Below are 18,752 nucleotides of genomic sequence, written 5' to 3' on the forward strand. Positions count from 1 at the left end.
CAATGGCACATTCGGTCTTAACAGATTCCAAAACATTGCAAAAACATCACGAGCCAGTAAACAAAGTGATTATACTGCTCCATACACAAGTCGTCCTAAGCCATACAGGTGAACCCTGTTAGTATCATGAAAATACAGAACAGATCTACCTTTAATTTCACAGGTGGAACTAAGCAAATGCATTTGCCAGGAACCTATTATGTTCAGTGGTGACCAATTATGTTCAGTCACCTCTCAACGATGGGGCCTACAAAATACACTGCTTCCACCCAAAATTAATTTTTAAAAGATTGCATCAGCAGTGCCTTCCTGGGTATCTAAGCACAAACAATATGGTTAAATTAGTGGATACGAAGCTATATGCCATGTCATAATAGTAAACCAAAATACTGAGACGGAATACGTGCAACTTGAATGAGAAGCTAAGCTGCAATGAAACTAGGAAGTTACCTTTGTCAACAATCTTTCTGGTGGACACTGCATTTTCCTCATCTTTATAACCTATCAAGCATCAGATTGGACCCAAAGAGGTTTGTAGTAGTGCTCCCATGCACCTCTAGGTGCAGCTGTGCAGCTCCACCCCTTTCTGATGTCAGTTTTATGAAGCTTTTTCCTCCAGCACCCTCAGACACGGAGCCTAGAATTAATTATCTGAGACAGTGTGCCAATCTCTAACTTGGAACTTTCTTTTAGATATTAAAAAGTTCACTTGACAGGGCAGAGGTGGGAGAGCAGTGAGGAATTTATAGTTCGATAGGGGATCCATCAGAAAGAGCAGAAGGATTGGATTTACTTGCTGAATCTTAGTCACTCAGACTGACATAAGCATGGCATTGAATATAAAGCCAGAAAGGCATCAGGGAGGGCTTCATTAAACGGAAACATTGGCTCAGATGGAGCTGGCTCTGGTTAGAAAAGCTCAGTTAACACTTTTGTTTTCATTTCAATAGGGGGTAACTGCAATTCTAGTGTTTCAGCTATCCTCTGAGTCACCACGGCAAACAAAGCACTTTCCATCAGTGGTCCAAGTGCAGACTCAAATTCCCGTTCATCCGGCTGTCATTTTGTAAGCCAAATATGATGCATTATCAGTATCATGAGGAGGTAGCAATCTGTACCCTTCCTTATCACCATCAGTGTTTGAAGCGATATTGGCAACCTCAACTGGCTCAGAATCAGAGCCAAAAACAACATGAATCCTCTAATGATACTGACGTCAAGGAAGAGGTCTGGAATTGGAATCGAGCTGTATAACTTCTGGTAGCACTTTCATAATTTTTTACAGTGCAACACAGGGCTAAAGAAGACCATTATCACTTAAGGGTCAGTAACAGGTGTAAGAAAAAGATCACCAAGCGCCATCAGCATTGTTCTGCGTCTGGACGGAAGAAACCTGCATGAGCTTGGAGCTGAAGTTACCATAAGAGTCGGTAAGTGTCTGATAGCCGATCCCCATGCAGCAAACCGTGTCAAAACAGATCCACTGCCAAAAGCCTGACTGGAGACCACTTCAGCTAAATGGGGCACAAAAGCACACCAGAGGGTGTCGGAACTGCACCAAACATATGCAGTATTGCCACCTAGAAGGCCTTCTTAAGCTAGTGTCTAGAGTTTGAATTCACTTACTGGAAGACTTTGATTAAGAAGTGGAATTTTCACAGAAGCTGCTTTGATATCACAATAGGGTGCCATAAGGGCACACTTTCTCGCAAGATCTTGCAGGTACATGACTGACACATGCTTCCTGACGTTTCAGCATGGCTTGAATCGGAGTGGACACCATTTCCTAACGCACTGGGAAAAGTTTTTTTGAGCTGTTGAAAGACCAACAAAATTGGGAACGAGGGCGCTGAAAAACTGAACTGATTCAGCATGCAGAAGTTATGCTTATATGTGGCTACCCTCCATCTCTCTCAGGTCGCTGTGGATTCACCAAGGAGCCTCACAACGCCGCCAACCACTGAGCGGGAGCAATGCTACAAAATTCTTCTGATCCAGTCTGAAGCATGGGAGTATTCAAAAGGTGAGCAATTTGTAGTTAGATGTATTCATCAGAAACATTGTTAATCCACAATATATATGAACATGGGGCTGTCTCTTCCCACTGACAGGCTTTCTCTTTGGGCATACTACCTCACATAACCACATACACATGCACACTGCACGAACACACCACCGCGTGTGCACACACACCGCAAGCACACAGACACAGGTATTTGGTTTTAAACTTTGCAATAGAAAATGTATGCTGGTGTTCACTGTTACTATTCATACACAGATCTATTAGACAGCATGGAAATGAAAAAAAAAAAAATCAAAACAAAAGACAATGTAACCAATTTTTAAAGCGAAGCTGTCAATGTTCACAGCTTGTCAACTGAAGTAAATTCTGCGACAACTAGAGGATTTAGATTTTGCTATCTCACCGGTAACTACCATCACCACCTAAGCCTCATATTGGTACAATTTCAGAGAATTGTTGGACTATGGGCACATATGTTTGAGGTGTCTACATGTGTTGATTGCTTTTTCTTAATGTGCATTTCTGAAGTCTTCTATGAATATGAGAGGATTAGGAACATGGGGGAAATTAGGCTTGGGGGGGGAGAAAGGCCAGTATGTTGGGTTATATGACGTTCTTAGTGACGGACATGAATGTGTTAAAAAAAAAAGTATCTGATACCAGGCACGAATTGTTGTTTCAGACTGTAGTGTTAGTGCATCTAATGTATGCTGTTGAGTCTGTACTGTATTGAAGCTCCACTTGGGGCGGGTACTCCATCACAAATGTGACAGATAGCCAGTCCGCCTTATTACAAGTGCCACAGAGTACAATGTACTTGGAAGAAGGAGGGTGAGATATCCATCATGTTTGTAAATTAGTAGCCCACCCGCCAAACTCTAAGTAAGGCCCGGAATCTCTTAGACTAGAGTATACTTTTGCTTATTTTTAGTGAGTTTTATAATCTTGTTTTGGTGGGATGGTCTAAGACTTGATGGGAGATAAACAAAGAAAGGCAAAAATATCGTTACAACATTTTTATGAAGGAAATATAGCAGATGAACTCTTAGATGTTAAAGAAAGGAACACCACTAGAAGTATAGGAGGAATCAGGCACTTCCATTGTCAGGTAAATCTTTTGGTAAAGAGAATCCTGGGTAGAAATGCTCACACACTGAAGTATAACAGTAGGCTTTTGGAAAAAAAGAATAAAGAAACCTAGAGGTCTTTGTTTATTTATTTATATATATTGATAGAAATATTTACCTTGGGACCCAGCAATCCAGGCTGGTCAGAAAGAACAGTTGCTAACTCTTTTAATGCAGAGCGTAAAAACTTGCGTCTTTCACGGTGGATGGCTCCTCTATACATGAAAAACAAAAACTGTTATTCATAGATATCTTGCATTTAACAATCGCAGCTCAATTTGTTAACGAAACAAAGTAAGATTAACACCAAAAACAAACTCAAATGCTACCCCGCTACAAGCTGTAGCTAGCAACATCATGGTACACTGTAAAGTGCATCGGTGATTAGTTATTCTTTCAAAATGCTTAATGACCTGAAATTGTGTCACATGCCAGATGACAAAGAGCACAAATTCAGAAGATAAATAAATGAACAAATACGTGGATTTAAAAGCAGCAGTGTATTAATTGATTTAAATGCACTAGTGTTTAACATGGAGAGGCTTTGTTGGGAAGCTAAAAGTCTGAAGGACTTGCTAGGGGAACTATCTTATACCTCTGAAAGAACAGCATCTTAGGTGTATTGTAAGTCTCTGTGCTTTTGCGCAGTGTGCTTCTTCAAATAAAGCCTAAAGCAAGTACCAAACAAAAACGGATCTGTCCATTCTTCCTATTCTTCCATTACAAAGATGAGCATTACACTCCTCTTATTAGTGGGAAGGGTTTGTGTGGAAATGTAGAGCAGGTTTAAATCAAGACATTTTGGTTCGGAGACACACACTGTTTGTCAGCCTAAATTACATAGGGGAATTGTGAGGTGCATCTAACAACTCCATCTTTGCGACCCGTGGAGTTTTCCCCTTCCTCTGTCCTGTTGCACAAGCGATTGAAAGTGGGGTGAAGTATATCTGCAAGGCAACACTCAGCTGTCCTTCTTACTCAGTGTTAAAAGAACATGACAAGGTCTTGCATGAACTGGACATATGAGCAGGGGTTGTACAAGCATGGATGAGAAATAACTGCCTGCACTGAATACCAACATGATCAATACATATGATCAGAATTATTTTTCTGTCACCGGAACACAGGTTCACAAAGTGAAGAAGGATAAACGGCTGAGTTTTGTCATTTAATTCATTAATGTACTTTGCAGGCAAAATGCTATTAGAAAACAGTAAAGCTTTTACACCCACGGGGGGCAAACTGAGCCCTTACTTGAGCCAGTCTGTGAAAAATGTGCTAGTGCAATTTCTGTGCATTGGAGAAGGCCACACAGTTGGACTTCAAATGGGTGCCCTAAGTAGGCTGCAGGAAATGTGGGAGCACGTAAATACTATCATACCTCAAAATTCCTTCGGGCCTCCGTTTTTTTCTTGCTAATGCATTAGTAGCTCTCATAGGCATTATCCTCAAGTACAGACCTCTCCGGAAGCTAGAACGTGCACAATGAATTTATGATGGTGGGTGTTATAAACCAACTTTAGATCAGCAGAGACTCACCTGGTTCAAGTACAGCTTTAAGAAATGTTATGCTGGCTATAACTTCTACGTGAGGGAGGGACAAATAAAGTAATAGTTCATTGTTACCTTTCAGCTGTTAAAGCTGCAAAAAAGTACCGGAAATTAAATTACAAAACCTAAAATGACTGGGTGAATGTAATTTTAAGTTCTTGGCACTTTAATGCCCTAGTAACATCAATCAATCAATCAATCAATCAGTATTTGTAAAGCGCAGCAACTCTCCCATGAGGGTCACAAGGCGCGCGGGAGGGCTGGGGGCTTCATCCAAAGAGCCAAGTCTTGAGGTTCTTCCTGAAGATGGTGAGCAACGGGCTTTGTCTGAGGTGCAGGGGGAGGTTGTTCCAACTCTTTACTGCAGTGTAGGTAAAAGATCATCCTCCAGCAGTGGTTTTGCAGATGCAAGGGACGGTGGCAAGGGCCATCTGGGCGGAGCGGAGGGATCTGACGGGGGTGTGAAAGGAGATGCAGAGGTTCAGGTAGGCTGGTCCTGCATTGTGTATGGCCTTGTACGTGTGGGTGAGAAGCTTCAAGGTGATTCCCTTCTCGACCGTTAGCCAGTGGAGGGCCCTCAGGTGTTGGAAAATGTGTTCTCAGTGAGGGAGGTCCAGAATGAGTCTGGCGGCGGGGTTCTGGGTGAGTTGAAGTTTTTTGATGTTCCTAGTTGAGGTGCCGGCGTAGAGGGCATTGCCGTAGTCCAGCTTGATCTTGACTAAGGCGTGGTTGACTGTCCTGCGACAGTCTGCTGGGATCCATCTGAAGATCTTCGGAGTGTGTGCCAGCAGGAGGAGTTGGGTGAAACTTCTCCTTTAAAGCAGGTATTAGGTGGTAAACATTTCAATAAGTGCCTAAAATTACAATGATTTCCAGAATCCTAACTGATATGAAGAATCCTAACTGCGCTGATCTTAGTTCCTTTCACAGCATTCACACAGCAGGAGCGCATAGCCCCAATGAAGCCTGAAAACCAGTGTGAAATTCTAAGGACCTTAGAAGGATGAACCTCACACTGTCATCAGCCCGCACAGTGGGGAGGATCAGTAAAGAATCTATGGCTAGACAGAGCCTCTACCAGATAAAGTGTAAAGGTAAGTAATCTGTTTATCTGATAGAGACTTCTAGCTGCAGATTCCTTTCCTTAGAAAAAATACCCAAGTGATGCCTTCCCGGAGGTGGCTCTGTGAAGCAAATATAAACCAGGAAGTCCTGCAGGACTGAATGAGTAAAGTGTACGTCCATGATGGACCTGACTGTCCAGGCAGTACGGCTCGGTAAATATGTGCAGAGATGCCCATGTTACTGCATGACAGATATCCAGGGCATGGACCCCGCAGGCTAACGCAGTGACTGCAGCCTTGGCTCTGTTGGAATGAGAACGCAAGCCCTCAAGGGATTGCTTCTTGGCAATGAGTAGCAGATCTTTATGCAGAATACTATCCATCTTGAGATGGCCTGTTTCTGCTTAATCTCTTCCTTGGCCTTTACGTACCCTATGGACAGTTGGTCATCCACCCGGAACTCTTTTCAGGAATCAAGGCAGAACGATAATGCACTTTTTGGGTTCAGATGGTCAAATCTCTCCACCTCTTTTGTAAGGTTGAGGTGGAGCAAAGAAGTTAGGCAGTGTGATGTTCTGGTCTACATGAAAAGGAGTCACAACTTTCGGGAGGAAGGAGATGTGTACAGAGTATCAGCTTGCCCGGTTGAAAGGTAATGTAGGGAAGGTGTACAAAGAACGCCTGAAATTCACTGACTCTCCTAGCCGATGTACCAGCCACTAGAAAAGCAGTCTTGATGGTTAATAACTGGAGAGGCAAGGTCTGCAGGACACACAATAAAAAGGTCAGGACGAGATTTATGTCCCACAGGGGCCTAATGAATGGCCTGGGAGCAAACATATGTTGCAAACCTTTGAGGAACCTAGCCACAACAGGTCCTGCAACTGCAAAAATGCTGAAATGCCTAATAGGTATCCTTTACTCTGCCCAGAGCAGAGCATTGCTGAGCAAACAGAAGAACCTGAGAAACAGATGCTAAAATAGGACTGATGTCCCTAGATGCACACCATGCCACAAATATATCCAAGTGGCAGGTGTATACCTACTTGGTAGAGGGACGACTGATTGCCAGAGTAACATAACAGACTTGGGGAGGAAGGTCAAAAGTTGTCAAATGTCAATGCTCAATCTCCACGAATGAAGGTGAAGGATGAGCAGTTTCAAGTGCAGCACACTCCCCCAAAGCTGCGACAGAAGATCCTTTCGAAGAGGCAGCCTGATCAGGGGACCAATGCTCACGCTCAACAGCTTGCAGACACTCCATGCCCAATCCGGAGGATGACTTGGTCCAAGTGGTTCCTGTTGATCTCGAGAACTCTGGCCAGGAGTGATAATACCGAAACTTTAAAGAAGGCCAGAGTTCCACAAAACTGTCTCAGAGCGACAGCCACCTTGGAAACTCCAGTGCACAAAATTGTGGATATGAAGCATCGACAGCGGTGGCTAACAGATCTAGCCACGGCTCTCTCCACTCTTGAGAAAGACCTTGCACCCCCTCCGGATAAAGCCACCATTTGTGATCCGCTAGGCATCATCAGCCGAGTTCGTCCACCCTGGCGTTAAGGGAACCCACCAGGAGTTGAACCACCAGGGAAATGCCATGGTTGTCCAAATATGTTCAGAGACGCAGAGCCTCTTGACAAAGGGTTCACAACCCCACCTCACTTTGTTTGTTGCCGTACCACATGGCAGTGGTATTTTCCATGAACACCTCGACCAGCCTTCCGTTCAAAGGAAGAAAGACTTTCAATGCCAAGCAGATCACCTGAAGCTCCAACAGGCTGATGTGAAGCTTGGATTCCGCTCGAGACCAGAGTCCTCTGATCCACACCTCCCCTAAATGGCCACCATATCCCAGGAGCGATTGCGTGCACCACAGGTAATGTCATTGAGCAGGCAGGACGGGATGTGGAAATATGCATCCTGCAAGCCCAACTCTACCATCCAGTCTACTGCGTCCATGGCAGACAGTACTTGACTGAGTAAGCATTTTGAATTTCGCTTTTTTCAGTAAGAGATTGCGAAGGAGCAGATCTACGATATGACAAATAACTCAGTCCTTTTTGGGCAGCAGAAAGTAGCAGTAATGGCAACCGTAACCTACTTTTGATACCGGCACTTCTCAGTGGCTCCCTTGGCCAAGAGAGCCAACCCTTCTTGACGTAGCAAGGAGAGGTGGTAATCCGTCAGCAGATCATATGTGGGTGGCATTGGTGGAGGGGTGGTCACAAATGGGATGAAGTAGCTCTTTCAGAAAATCTGTGAAATACAACAGTCTGATACTGACCTCCGGTGGTGCAGTTGATGGCGTACCCTGCCCCACACTGGATGCCCATGATGGTAGGAGGGCAAACTAAACTGGTTTGGTGGCTGCAACTGCTAAGTTGGTGAGGAACTTGCCCAATGTCCGGTGACCAGTCCCATGTGGTCTATGGACCCACCTCCTCAGCCACGAAAAGGCTTAGAGGCCTTTTGGCCATGGTGGCTGGGAGGGTATGGACGCAGTTGGAAACCCCTTCCAGACCACGAAATGGCTGGAAGGCGGACTGAGTTTAGCAAGGGCCCATGGAGAAGCACAAGGACCTGGCCTTAGTTCTGCCACTGACAATGAAATCACTCTACTCAGTGAGTCTGTCATGTGGTCCACATCATATGGTGAACTGTGCTGAATCTCTCCTGTTAGCAATTGATTGGGAGACTATGGTTTGGGCCTCCTCTGAGACATAGGCAGCACTTGTGCAACCAAATCTTTATACTGTATGGGAGTATCTGCCAAAAAGGCACGCAGTGTTCAGCGACATCAGTGCAAGGCTGGCAGAAAGGAACATTCTTTTCTCAAAGGTATCCAGCCTTTTGGCTTCCCTATCCGGTGGATTGGTAGGGAACACACCAGGGTTCACTTAGAGGTGGAGGTTTGAACCACCAGGCTCTCTGGGGTGGGGTGCTGGGTAAGAAAACAGGGGTCCGGAAAAGTGGGGCGATGGAGGCAGGCAACTGTCCTATGCACAGAGTAGGACAATGGTAAGGATTTCATTAACAGAGAGTAAGGGTTCAGGGAGGCAACTACCGGCTGAAGCACCAGAGGGCAACTGGAGGTCCAAGACATCAGCTGCCCTACTCACCACCATACAGAATGAATCACCTTTCTCTGTAGCCACTGTAGAGGGAAGAGACCAAGCCAGTGTTCTGTGAGGTGTCTAACCCACTGGCACCTCCCAGTTCCTCATACTAGCTGATCTCAGTATCGTCTAGGGGATGCTGGTATCCATAAGGGTCTTCAGACCCCTCCCATTTGTCTCCCTCTCCAGTCCTGTTGAATGAAAAAGGCTCTGACCCGGAAAGCATGGTACTGGTTGGCAGCAGAACCAGCACTGGAAGACGCCCGTCCACCTCTGGGTCAGAGTCTGGAAGACAATGAGGATGTTGTCACCACATGGTGTCAGCAATGGAGCCAGAGCCGAGCAAGGTCTTGGTCTCGAAGCCAGCTCTGTTTCTGACCCACGCCAGATTCATGGGGCCAACTAGCACCAAGGATGAACTAGCTGGCAAGGATCTAGTAGGGGCCCCGACTTAGCCCGATGCAGCCTGAAGGCACTTCAGAGGGGTCTGGCCACCCAAATATGGCCTCATAAAACTCTTTCAGCTGGGGGGATTGCAACAGTCCACCAGGAAAGTGAGGGAAGCATAAAGTAGACCCTAACCCAGACTCCAAAGTGCGTGGTCTGGAGCGCCAATGCTCCTGGGTCTACTCCAAAGATGGTGCAACAAAGTCTAAAATCTCTCCAACATCTTGGATTTCTTCATAATGTGCAGTGGGACTTACCTGATGCCCTTGAACGAGATAACTACTGAGTGCGGCTTCGTGAGTGGTCCTGAGACATTCCACATGACCAGGATTTTGTGCACCATAGGACTGTCAGGTAACCAGGAGCTTGTGGGAACAGGAACAGGGAACAGGAGTCCCCATAGATGTTGGAGTCCGTGTTCCTCTTCAACCACCAAAGACGAACTAAGTTTGGGTCTGTCACAGACGTCTGTCTGTGACAGGCGCCACATGGTTTGAACTCAGCGACATCTTGTTACACCAGGAGAGAAAAAAGTTTAAGAAAAAGTATATTTTTTTTTTAAAGTCAAATAGCGACTGAGGAAATTATTGACATCAGTGTGCCTAAGTGGCAGCTATATAGGCACGGCGCACGTCCTTTCTGGTGCGGACAATGCACAGCTGAACACCACCACCCCACCATCTACTGGCATGCAAGGTACTGTTCAAAACGTTTGTATCCAGCCTGATGCCCAGGTAATATTCTAAGGTAAGGAATCTGCAGCTAGAAGTCTCTATCAGCTAAAAACCTTGGACATCTGTTTCGTATAGCTGAAATTCAGTTGATACATTTGGAATAAATTGTGGTTTACAGCACAATTAACTCTAAAATTGAATCACAGATTATAGCTCTTTCACTGTAAACACTTCAACTGAGAAGTGGCAGCTAACAGTAATACTGCTTTCCATGAAAAGTACTTAATACTTATTCTGTGGATTGGCTCATATGGCATTCTCATTAACTGAGATAATCCTGTGTTGAACTCCCATTTCAAAGGTGGATATCATGTTGCACATTTTATAACAGCTCCATGAGGAATAAAGGAGGAGAGTTCGGAGATCGATGGAACCTCGAGGTGCCAGAAAATGCACGTTGATCGATGTACGCTTCAGGCCATATTGTGCTATTTCTATCAAATGAGGAGGAAACGCTGATTGGTTGGATGGTAATTCGAGGGAGGCCTTTAGATGAATACCAAATACAGAAACTCTTCCATTTTGCGTTGATTGTAAAGTTAGTGGGCTAGTTTAAAAGATCTCTGCTGTGGAGTAGAACCCGACCATGTTATCTGTATAGGAGGCTCATTTGAAGTGCAGTGAAACAGGTGACATCTCTGCAAGGTGAAGGGGTCTGTGAACCAATATGGCCCGGGCAACATAGGGGCAAAATGAATTATCCTGCCTGATTCTCCTTTCAGCTTCCCAACAACCTTAGGAGTCAGGGGAAGAGGAGGAAAGGCATATGTTAATGCCCTTAACCAAGCAATCAAATCTGCATTCCATCACACAAGACTGTCTGCGATTATCTGCTTGTGTAAAATCAGCATTTTGTGTTTGTTTCTATCATAAACAGGCCCAGCTTTAGCATTCCACATGCATTAAATACTTTCCATATAAAATTGTTAACAAATTTCCATTAGTGGCAGTTTCGTGCAGTGTGATCAAGTTGCACTGCATGGTCAATGTCAGTCCCAGGGAAATTCCTTGCTCATATGGCAATCAGATGATGTAAGGCCCAGTGCTATAGTTGTTTGGCTCCAGTCTGCTAACCTACTTTCAACTGTGTTTTCCCTGCGATCAGCAGACTCTGAACGCTTCCTATATATTATTATTTTTCTCGCTGTACATGACTTAGAGTGAACTTTAAATTTTTCTTGCTATGACCACTTCGGTCCTTTCATCTATTTATTTGTCACACACATGATTGAAAAATAGGTCTGAGCCATGAAAGGGATTATGACTTTCAAGCACACATCTGGGATTTCTGTAAGTTGCGTTCATATTCCACGCTACTTCGGCCCTCGTGTTCTGATTGACTATTGATTCAACCCAGTCCTCTGCCCGATCAATATACTATTTTTTCACCTGTTTCCGATTAGGTGTGAACAAATTAAAGGACTGGTTTGATGTTTTTTGTTTGCTTTTGTACTTATTATGATTATCACATACATGATTGGGCTAATAGTCTTGAATATTATTTTCTGAATCTGGCCACCACATGAGCTAACACTTATTCCCGATAAAAGGTGAGACATACAAGTAGTAGTAGTTCTTTATATTAACCTTTTTTTTTTTTTTAAGAGTGAGACTGTGTCAGCATCATACTTACTCTAACAGGCATTCTAGTGTCCTGTCCATTTCCATAAATGATGTATGGCTACTTCTGTATTGCTATAGAAGCAAAGACAGTCCATTAGCACGCACTTTCCCATGGAGCCCCGCCCCTAATAGTGGAGGTTAAGTTGTTATTCCATTTGAATTGCCTCCACTCACAGCATGGCAGCATGTCTCCACTGTGTGCCACATCACTTTATATGTTCTTGATTTTTGATGATGGATCAGACTACCAAAAATCAATTCTTGATTGGTTTGTTTTTTTGTTCTGTTTTCTCTTTCCACAGGTCTACATCTATCTGGTATGCTAGATGAAAAGCTACTATAATAAGTTCATTTTCTAGTTTTGCCATACATTTCCCAAAGAATATTTGGTATTTAGTGTAGCCTAGGAGATTTTTTGTTTTGGTCCTGATGAAACACAAATTGACTGCATAGGTGTGAAACATGTTGACCTATAGTTGTGGTTGAAGGAACACTTTTTTCAACCCCCCCCCCCCCCAACCCCCCTTTTTGTTGGTAGAGTGACGGAACATTATCTCATTCCCTCTCACTGATATTTTTAACCTGGACCGAGAACCCTGACGATCAATAAAATATATAGGTTTTTGAGGCTCGAGCCAATTTAAAAAAACTTTCTCTCTCCAGCTCCTCTTACTAGGTTAAAATTGATCTCTACATTTTTTCAGCTCGGCACGCACCTTAATTCAAGATCGCCGGTAAAGAGCCCCCTTGTGGGGCCCTCCAGACATTGCAGCGCCAGCCTGGCGAGGAGCAAGCCTTATGATGAAGCATGACATCCAATGGATGTGTGAGGGCAATTGCTTCTATTTTTAGGAGTGCCTAGTGGATCTCCCCTTTTGGAACAGTGTACCTATCTGGATTGGTATTACTATCAGGGAGACTGTACATTGGACCACATAATCTCCCTGTCCCTCCCATTTTCAGATATAGTTGTTGGGCTTCCGCTGACACAAATTAAGACTGCTCCTCCCCACTTGTTGCCGTAAAACAAAAATGTTGTGTAGTCCATTTGGAGTAGTCCTGATAAAAGATGCATTCAGTGCAGGAAAAACTATTAGACCTTGTCTGATGACCCTCAGTTCTACATTACGGATGGTGCACAATTATTTTGTGATGGACCAGAGTCCACATGCTACGAGCTCTTAGAGGTGCACTCCTCAACCATCCATCAAAGCATCCTCGATGAGACATGTACTTCATTGTCAAACAAGATTGTTATTTGGGTCCACCTCTTATCTAGTTCGTGGCGTGTTTGCACATGTAGTCAGCAGAAGTTGCTTGATATTTGGCTGCTTTGAATCTGGCTTGCTAATGCTGAAAGGCTCACTATCCTTTCATGTGAAGGGTATGCCTTAACTTCCACAGTAGTTAGGATCATAACTAACGAACTGATAGCTCATGACAACTGAAGGCTTGATTTTATCTTATTCAAGGTAAGGCATGGTCTGAATTACTTTACAGGCAACTGGGACACATACACCTCCGAGTTAATAGACTGGGAGGCCATGAAGTTGGTGATCAGGGGACACAGTATTCAAACTACATTCGGCATTCGGATGACCATCCATAACGACTTGTCACAACTTGAGTCTGCTTTGGGAGCCCTAGAATTCAAGGCTAGGCTAGAACCCAGCAAAATGACCAGCCCTGACTAAAGCACTCACCACACATGCAAAACTAATAGAACAACTGTGTGGCTTTGATTTCTGTGCTTACCAAGCCAAAACACATGCTGACGGGGTTAAACCAGGCCGCTTACTACCATGGCTTTTGCGCAGTCTGAACCCTCAAGGCCAATTACTGAAATCATGATCTCCACTAATGAAGTTGTCTTAACTCAAACAGAAACCCTTGCAGCATTCACAGCACATTATCAAACCTTATACGACCTCCAGCCTGTGGACTGACAGCTTTTATTTACCCAATTCCTGTTTTCACAGAAAAGAAACGACCTCAGCGCACCTCTCACTGTACAAGAAATGTGCTGTGCCATAAGGGGAGCAGCCACTTTCAAAACACCAGGGATGGACGGGGTCTCTATAGAGTTTTATGAAACATATGAAAATTAATTAGCTCCCACATTACCAGAGCTCTACCAGATGGCACTCAAGGAAGGCTGACTCCCACCATTCCTCTGAGAATCCTTATTAATTTCAATCCTAAAGTCTGGGAAAGACTCCCTTACCACCCCCCCCCCCCCAAAAGAAACTGGCCTCCTACTGCCCCTATCAAGGTTCAGCTCGGATTTAAAAATTCTGAGAAAAGTTCTGTCAAGCCGCCTCTATGAGCTAATGATGCGTCTGATACACCCAGACCAAAATGGGTTTCTACCTGACAGATCCACCACTTTAAACATACGTTGCCTCTATAATGTGATGTAGATTCCTTCAGGCCAGTGGCCATATGTCGCATGCCTGATTCTGGACTTAGAGAAGGAGTTCGATACTGTCAATTGGGATTATTTTTTCCTCAACCTTAACGACGTTCGGTATTTATTACAAGGCCTTTGCACAGGCCCTCATACTGACGCCCTCATACATCTATACGGAGCCGATAAAACGAGTAAAGATTGACCAGTGTATATATCGGCCTCCTTAAAGTAAACAGTGGGACTTGTCAGGGGTGCTCACTATCCCAAATGCTATGCGCCTTAGCTATTGAATCCCTGCTGCAGCAATTGAGGCAACAAGGTCATGACTGGGGCATCAGGATAGGAGAGGAGTTCCACATAGTCTTATTGTATGCGGGTGATGTACTGATCTATATCAGGGACATACGAGAACTCATTACGCGGATACAGAACATTTTACAGGAATTTTAAGCAGCATCTGGCATGCGCGTAAGCGGGGCTATGTTGTGTCTATATCCTTTACACTTAAATTGCCCCCGACACCAGTGGACGAGTGACTGTTCCTTTGGGAACCCTGCACATTCCAATATCTCTGGATCAACATTTATCATAACACTCAAGACTTGACAGACGGAAACCTACCAAGAACTATTGGGCCTTTGCTGTCGTAGATGATGTTTTGGAGCATGCTACCCCTTACAGTCCAGGGCTGGGTGTGAGTAGCTACAATGGTCATATTACCCTGACTACTTTACCACTTCCAGAAGTTACTGGTTCGTATCCTGTGAACCACCTTCCACACCCTACACTTAGCGCTGGGGAGCTTCTTATGGAATAAGGGAGGACACTGAGCAGCACTCTGAGAGGCTTGGGTGCACCTAACTTTGAACAATACTACTTGGCTACACAGCTGCAGAGGCCTGACCCCTGGCTCGCAGTACACCAATTATTTAAACCGAGATATCTTACCGCGATGCAAGAAAACAACACAGTTCTCCAGTTCTTTCTCTCTCACACACGTCTCCTGCGAGAGACTAAGGTACTATTGCGAGTCGCACACAACTGTTTTCTCCACAGTTTACGTCTCATGCCGCAAATACCTCTCTATTCCTCAGAAATTCCATTACATTCTATATCCTCCTTTTGGGAAATACTAGCAGAAGCAAGGCAGACTATCTGGAAAAAACTGGACAAGTTAGGTGCACTTTTCCAGGAGGGAGTGCGTATGTCTTTTGAACAACTGTGCGAAGAATATGGGCTACCAAGAGGACATTTCTTAGTTTAAGGCCAATTAGTGGCAGAAACTGAAAGGTTGTGGGGTACTTCAAACTCAGAACCTACCCAACATCCTCGGATTCATACACTACACCTTATGGGATGTGTGATGAAGGTTGCCACCTGGCTCACCTGAGCTCTTGCACATACGACACGAGACCCGCTGACCACACTTTGCAGAGATTGTGAAGGGGACATAAGCAGGGAATTTACAGACAAAGAATGGGATGCTGCACTTTTATATTCTAGGAAAGTCTTACGAAATGCAAAGTTTCAATATGTAAAATTTAATATCCTTTATAGAGCTTACCGCATCCCTGCCACTATGTTCTACACGTTTGGCTCCTCAACGTCTTGCACACACGGTCAACAGCCTGAAGCAGACATGATTCATATGTTCTGGGAGTGTGCTGCGTCCAACATGCTTTTGGTCTGCAGTGATTATTATTGGAGTCTCCTACTACCTGACGAATGGGGCTGGGCACAAATGAGGGAGCACTACTGAGACTCTTCCACCGTCCAAAAATGGCAAAGACCACAACTCGCTTTATAGACCTAGCATTCTCATAGCACGTAGATCAGTGGTTCCCAACCTGTGGTCCGGGGACCCCCGGGGGTCCATGAAGCCTCCTCAGGGGGTCCGCGACCACTTTGAAAATTATATAATATTAACAGATTAGATCCCCAGCTTTCAGTGATGACTGATTGGTGGGGGGGGGGGGGGTTCCTGGGTTCCAATAAGGATTCAGTGGGGGTCCCTGGGTCCCAGTAAAGATAAAGTGGGGGTCCACAGAAGTCAAAAGGTTGGGAACCACTAGTGTAGATTGATGTTCATGCATTGGAAAGCCTCACTCCTGCCTGAATTTACCCACTGGTGCGCAGTTAATTTAAAACGGGGCCAAGCAGAGGCAGTAGCGCTGCGCCACAAGGACACATGCGGCCTGGGCAAATACCTGATAGCAACAGATTGGAAGACCTTACTCCTGGAACTCCAAACATACCAGGATAGAACACAAAGCTGACCCGCTCTGCATGGCTAACATACCTAATCTAATAAACAGCCTATGCTCATACTGGACTTGCAGCGACCCTGCCCTGTGCCATAAGGCATATAGTAGCAAAGTTCACTCATATTCTGAAAAATGGCATCACAAGACAGTTCTTTTTTGTTTGTCATCGGTTATCACTATTGCTGAATGAACCTCATACTCCTAAACCTGAAATGTAGTTTACTATATTCCCCACACTAACTTTTTAAGACTGTGTATATTCAAGCAACATTAGATATTGTACGGATAGCTTTTCTTATTTGGAGCAAAAATTAACAAAAATGGTTAAAAAAAAAGGTAAGGCATGGTCTATGGAATAACAGTAAACAAGCTGCAGTTGATTGCTTTTTGGTTACAAAGGAACGACCTTCAACCAACCAGTCAACATGGGAAAGGAATACCTCATCACCTAGTGGCAAGGATGAGCAGTTACTGAAGCCATATATTTTGTGAAGCAATTGGGAGATGATATTAGGCCAAAGAGGAGCACATTGAATACATAACTGCGACCTGCTACCTCAAATTATAATAATGTTCGATCCAGAAATTGTGGAAGTCTGTAGAGGCCATAAATTCACTTTCTACCTAGTACCTATTTTATCCAGCATCGGAATGTGGAAAGGTTTTCCTTTGTGTAGCCTGATAAGAACCTCTGGTTTTTAGTTAAGATGTCTGTGCTAGAGCTTAGGTATTGGTGTTTGTAGAGGACACTGAGCAATCTCCAAAGTGATCTGCGCCCATTCCTGCCAGAACGCAGATATCCTCCAATCTATGGGCCCTGAGTCAGAGAAGGAGTAAAGATGGTAGCTTCTGCCAAGACGTCAGTAGCTAATAAAGTCCAGTATTCTGAGATTGTAGCTTCATCCCCTCAAGCCCTCTTTGTGTGGCCTGCTGTCTGGTGTAAGCAGCTGTTAGAGGAACTCTGTAAACCTGTGGTTTAGCCCCACAGTAACTTACAGTAAGGATTTGAGTGCTGGAAGTGTCAGTGTTTCAGAAGTAGCAGGTTTTTTTCCCCATTAAATGACATCTTCAATTTATGATTATGGACTTCTAATCAAAAGGAAATCTTTTGAGTAAGTCATCCTTGCCTGTCCAGCACCTACACTCCTGCGAGCTGACAAAATCCCAATGTTTCACTCACCTATAACAGATACTGTGGAAGCTGCAGAAGCCGTCTCTGCTTCGTGATGGATCACTTTAGTTCCTCGTTTCCTGGTGAAAGGTCTACATAAAGCACTATATCTGATCACATTTGACAATCATATCTTCCTAAAATAGCCATAGCGTTAGCTGCCCTTGGAGATATGGTAGCCGCAAGGACACAGTCTTCAGAAATGAATCCATTCTCTGCCTTTTCCTGTCTGGAGGGTGGGGAAAGGCGGAAAAGGCAGGGGGTGGGGTTGGAAAGGACTGTACATGGAGTGCTTCCATTTCTTGATCTCCTTTGAGCCACCTGCATTGTGATGCCCTGTGTGATGTGGGGATGTGCTGTCTGGTGTTTTTATATTTCTTGCAGTCTGGGAATCACAACCTCTAATGTTACAGGAATTTATAATAATGTTAATCTTTCTTACCAGTCGTGAACTATGACCAGTATAGCTTTGAATGATTTTCTGGACGGCTCCCTAAAACTGGATAGAAAACTGTTTGCACCCTTGACTGATATAGGAATCTCAAATCTTTTAGAAGCTCTCTCTAAAAGAGTATGGCATTTGGCAATATCATCCAGAGGTGAATCTACGAGCAGAGGGATGACCGTTTCATTGTCTGAAGGCACACAGTTATCCCCTCAGAGTGGGAGGAGCATCATGTAGCTCTGTTTCAACGCCATCAGAATCTTGCTCTATGATGTGTCTGTACCAGCCTTGATGGGGGCTCCGCGGGAAGGATAAACTGTTGAACCAATGGTACTGGAAGTGGTGAGAGCAATAATCCTCCTGATAACTGATGCACGGTTTGTGCTAGCTCCTGTTCTGGTGGAGGAATGTTGTAAAGAGTCAGTAATTGACAGGGTGGAGACTGTGGAAACGGGCCATTAGGAAAAGTTATGTAATGGTCTGTCATGTTGTAGATCTCTAATGAGTTCGACTGGTATGTGTATTTGTGGTGGCTCGTGGTATATATCTTCCTCCTCATCACAAAGGTCAACTTGGCAGTCATGAGCATTTTCATCTGGCCAGTCTTCCTCTCCACACTGTGGAAAGGAAGGATTAAAATGCTGCAGCTGTGTGGCAAGGTTCTACTGTAGAGTAACCAACTTCTTCCTTATGATGGTGGCAATGGACCTTCAAATGACCTGCGCTTTAAATGGGACCAAAATCATCCTCTTCATCAAATTCCTTCTCTGCCTT

General features: G+C 44.5%; 1 protein-coding gene across 1 annotated transcript in view; it reads right to left on the reverse strand.

Annotated features, from left to right (window-relative positions):
* The window catches only part of NCKAP1 (NCK associated protein 1), a 906,912-nt gene that overhangs the window by 637,144 nt on the left and 251,016 nt on the right, over nucleotides 1-18,752 (reverse strand). The window contains exon 11 of the mRNA XM_069225777.1: nucleotides 3,269-3,365. Within this exon, the coding sequence (XP_069081878.1) occupies nucleotides 3,269-3,365 (97 nt within the window). The remainder of the gene's footprint in view (nucleotides 1-3,268; nucleotides 3,366-18,752) is intronic.

Source organism: Pleurodeles waltl, chromosome 3_1, assembly GCF_031143425.1.
Source record: "Pleurodeles waltl isolate 20211129_DDA chromosome 3_1, aPleWal1.hap1.20221129, whole genome shotgun sequence".
NCBI lineage: Eukaryota > Metazoa > Chordata > Amphibia > Caudata > Salamandridae > Pleurodeles > Pleurodeles waltl.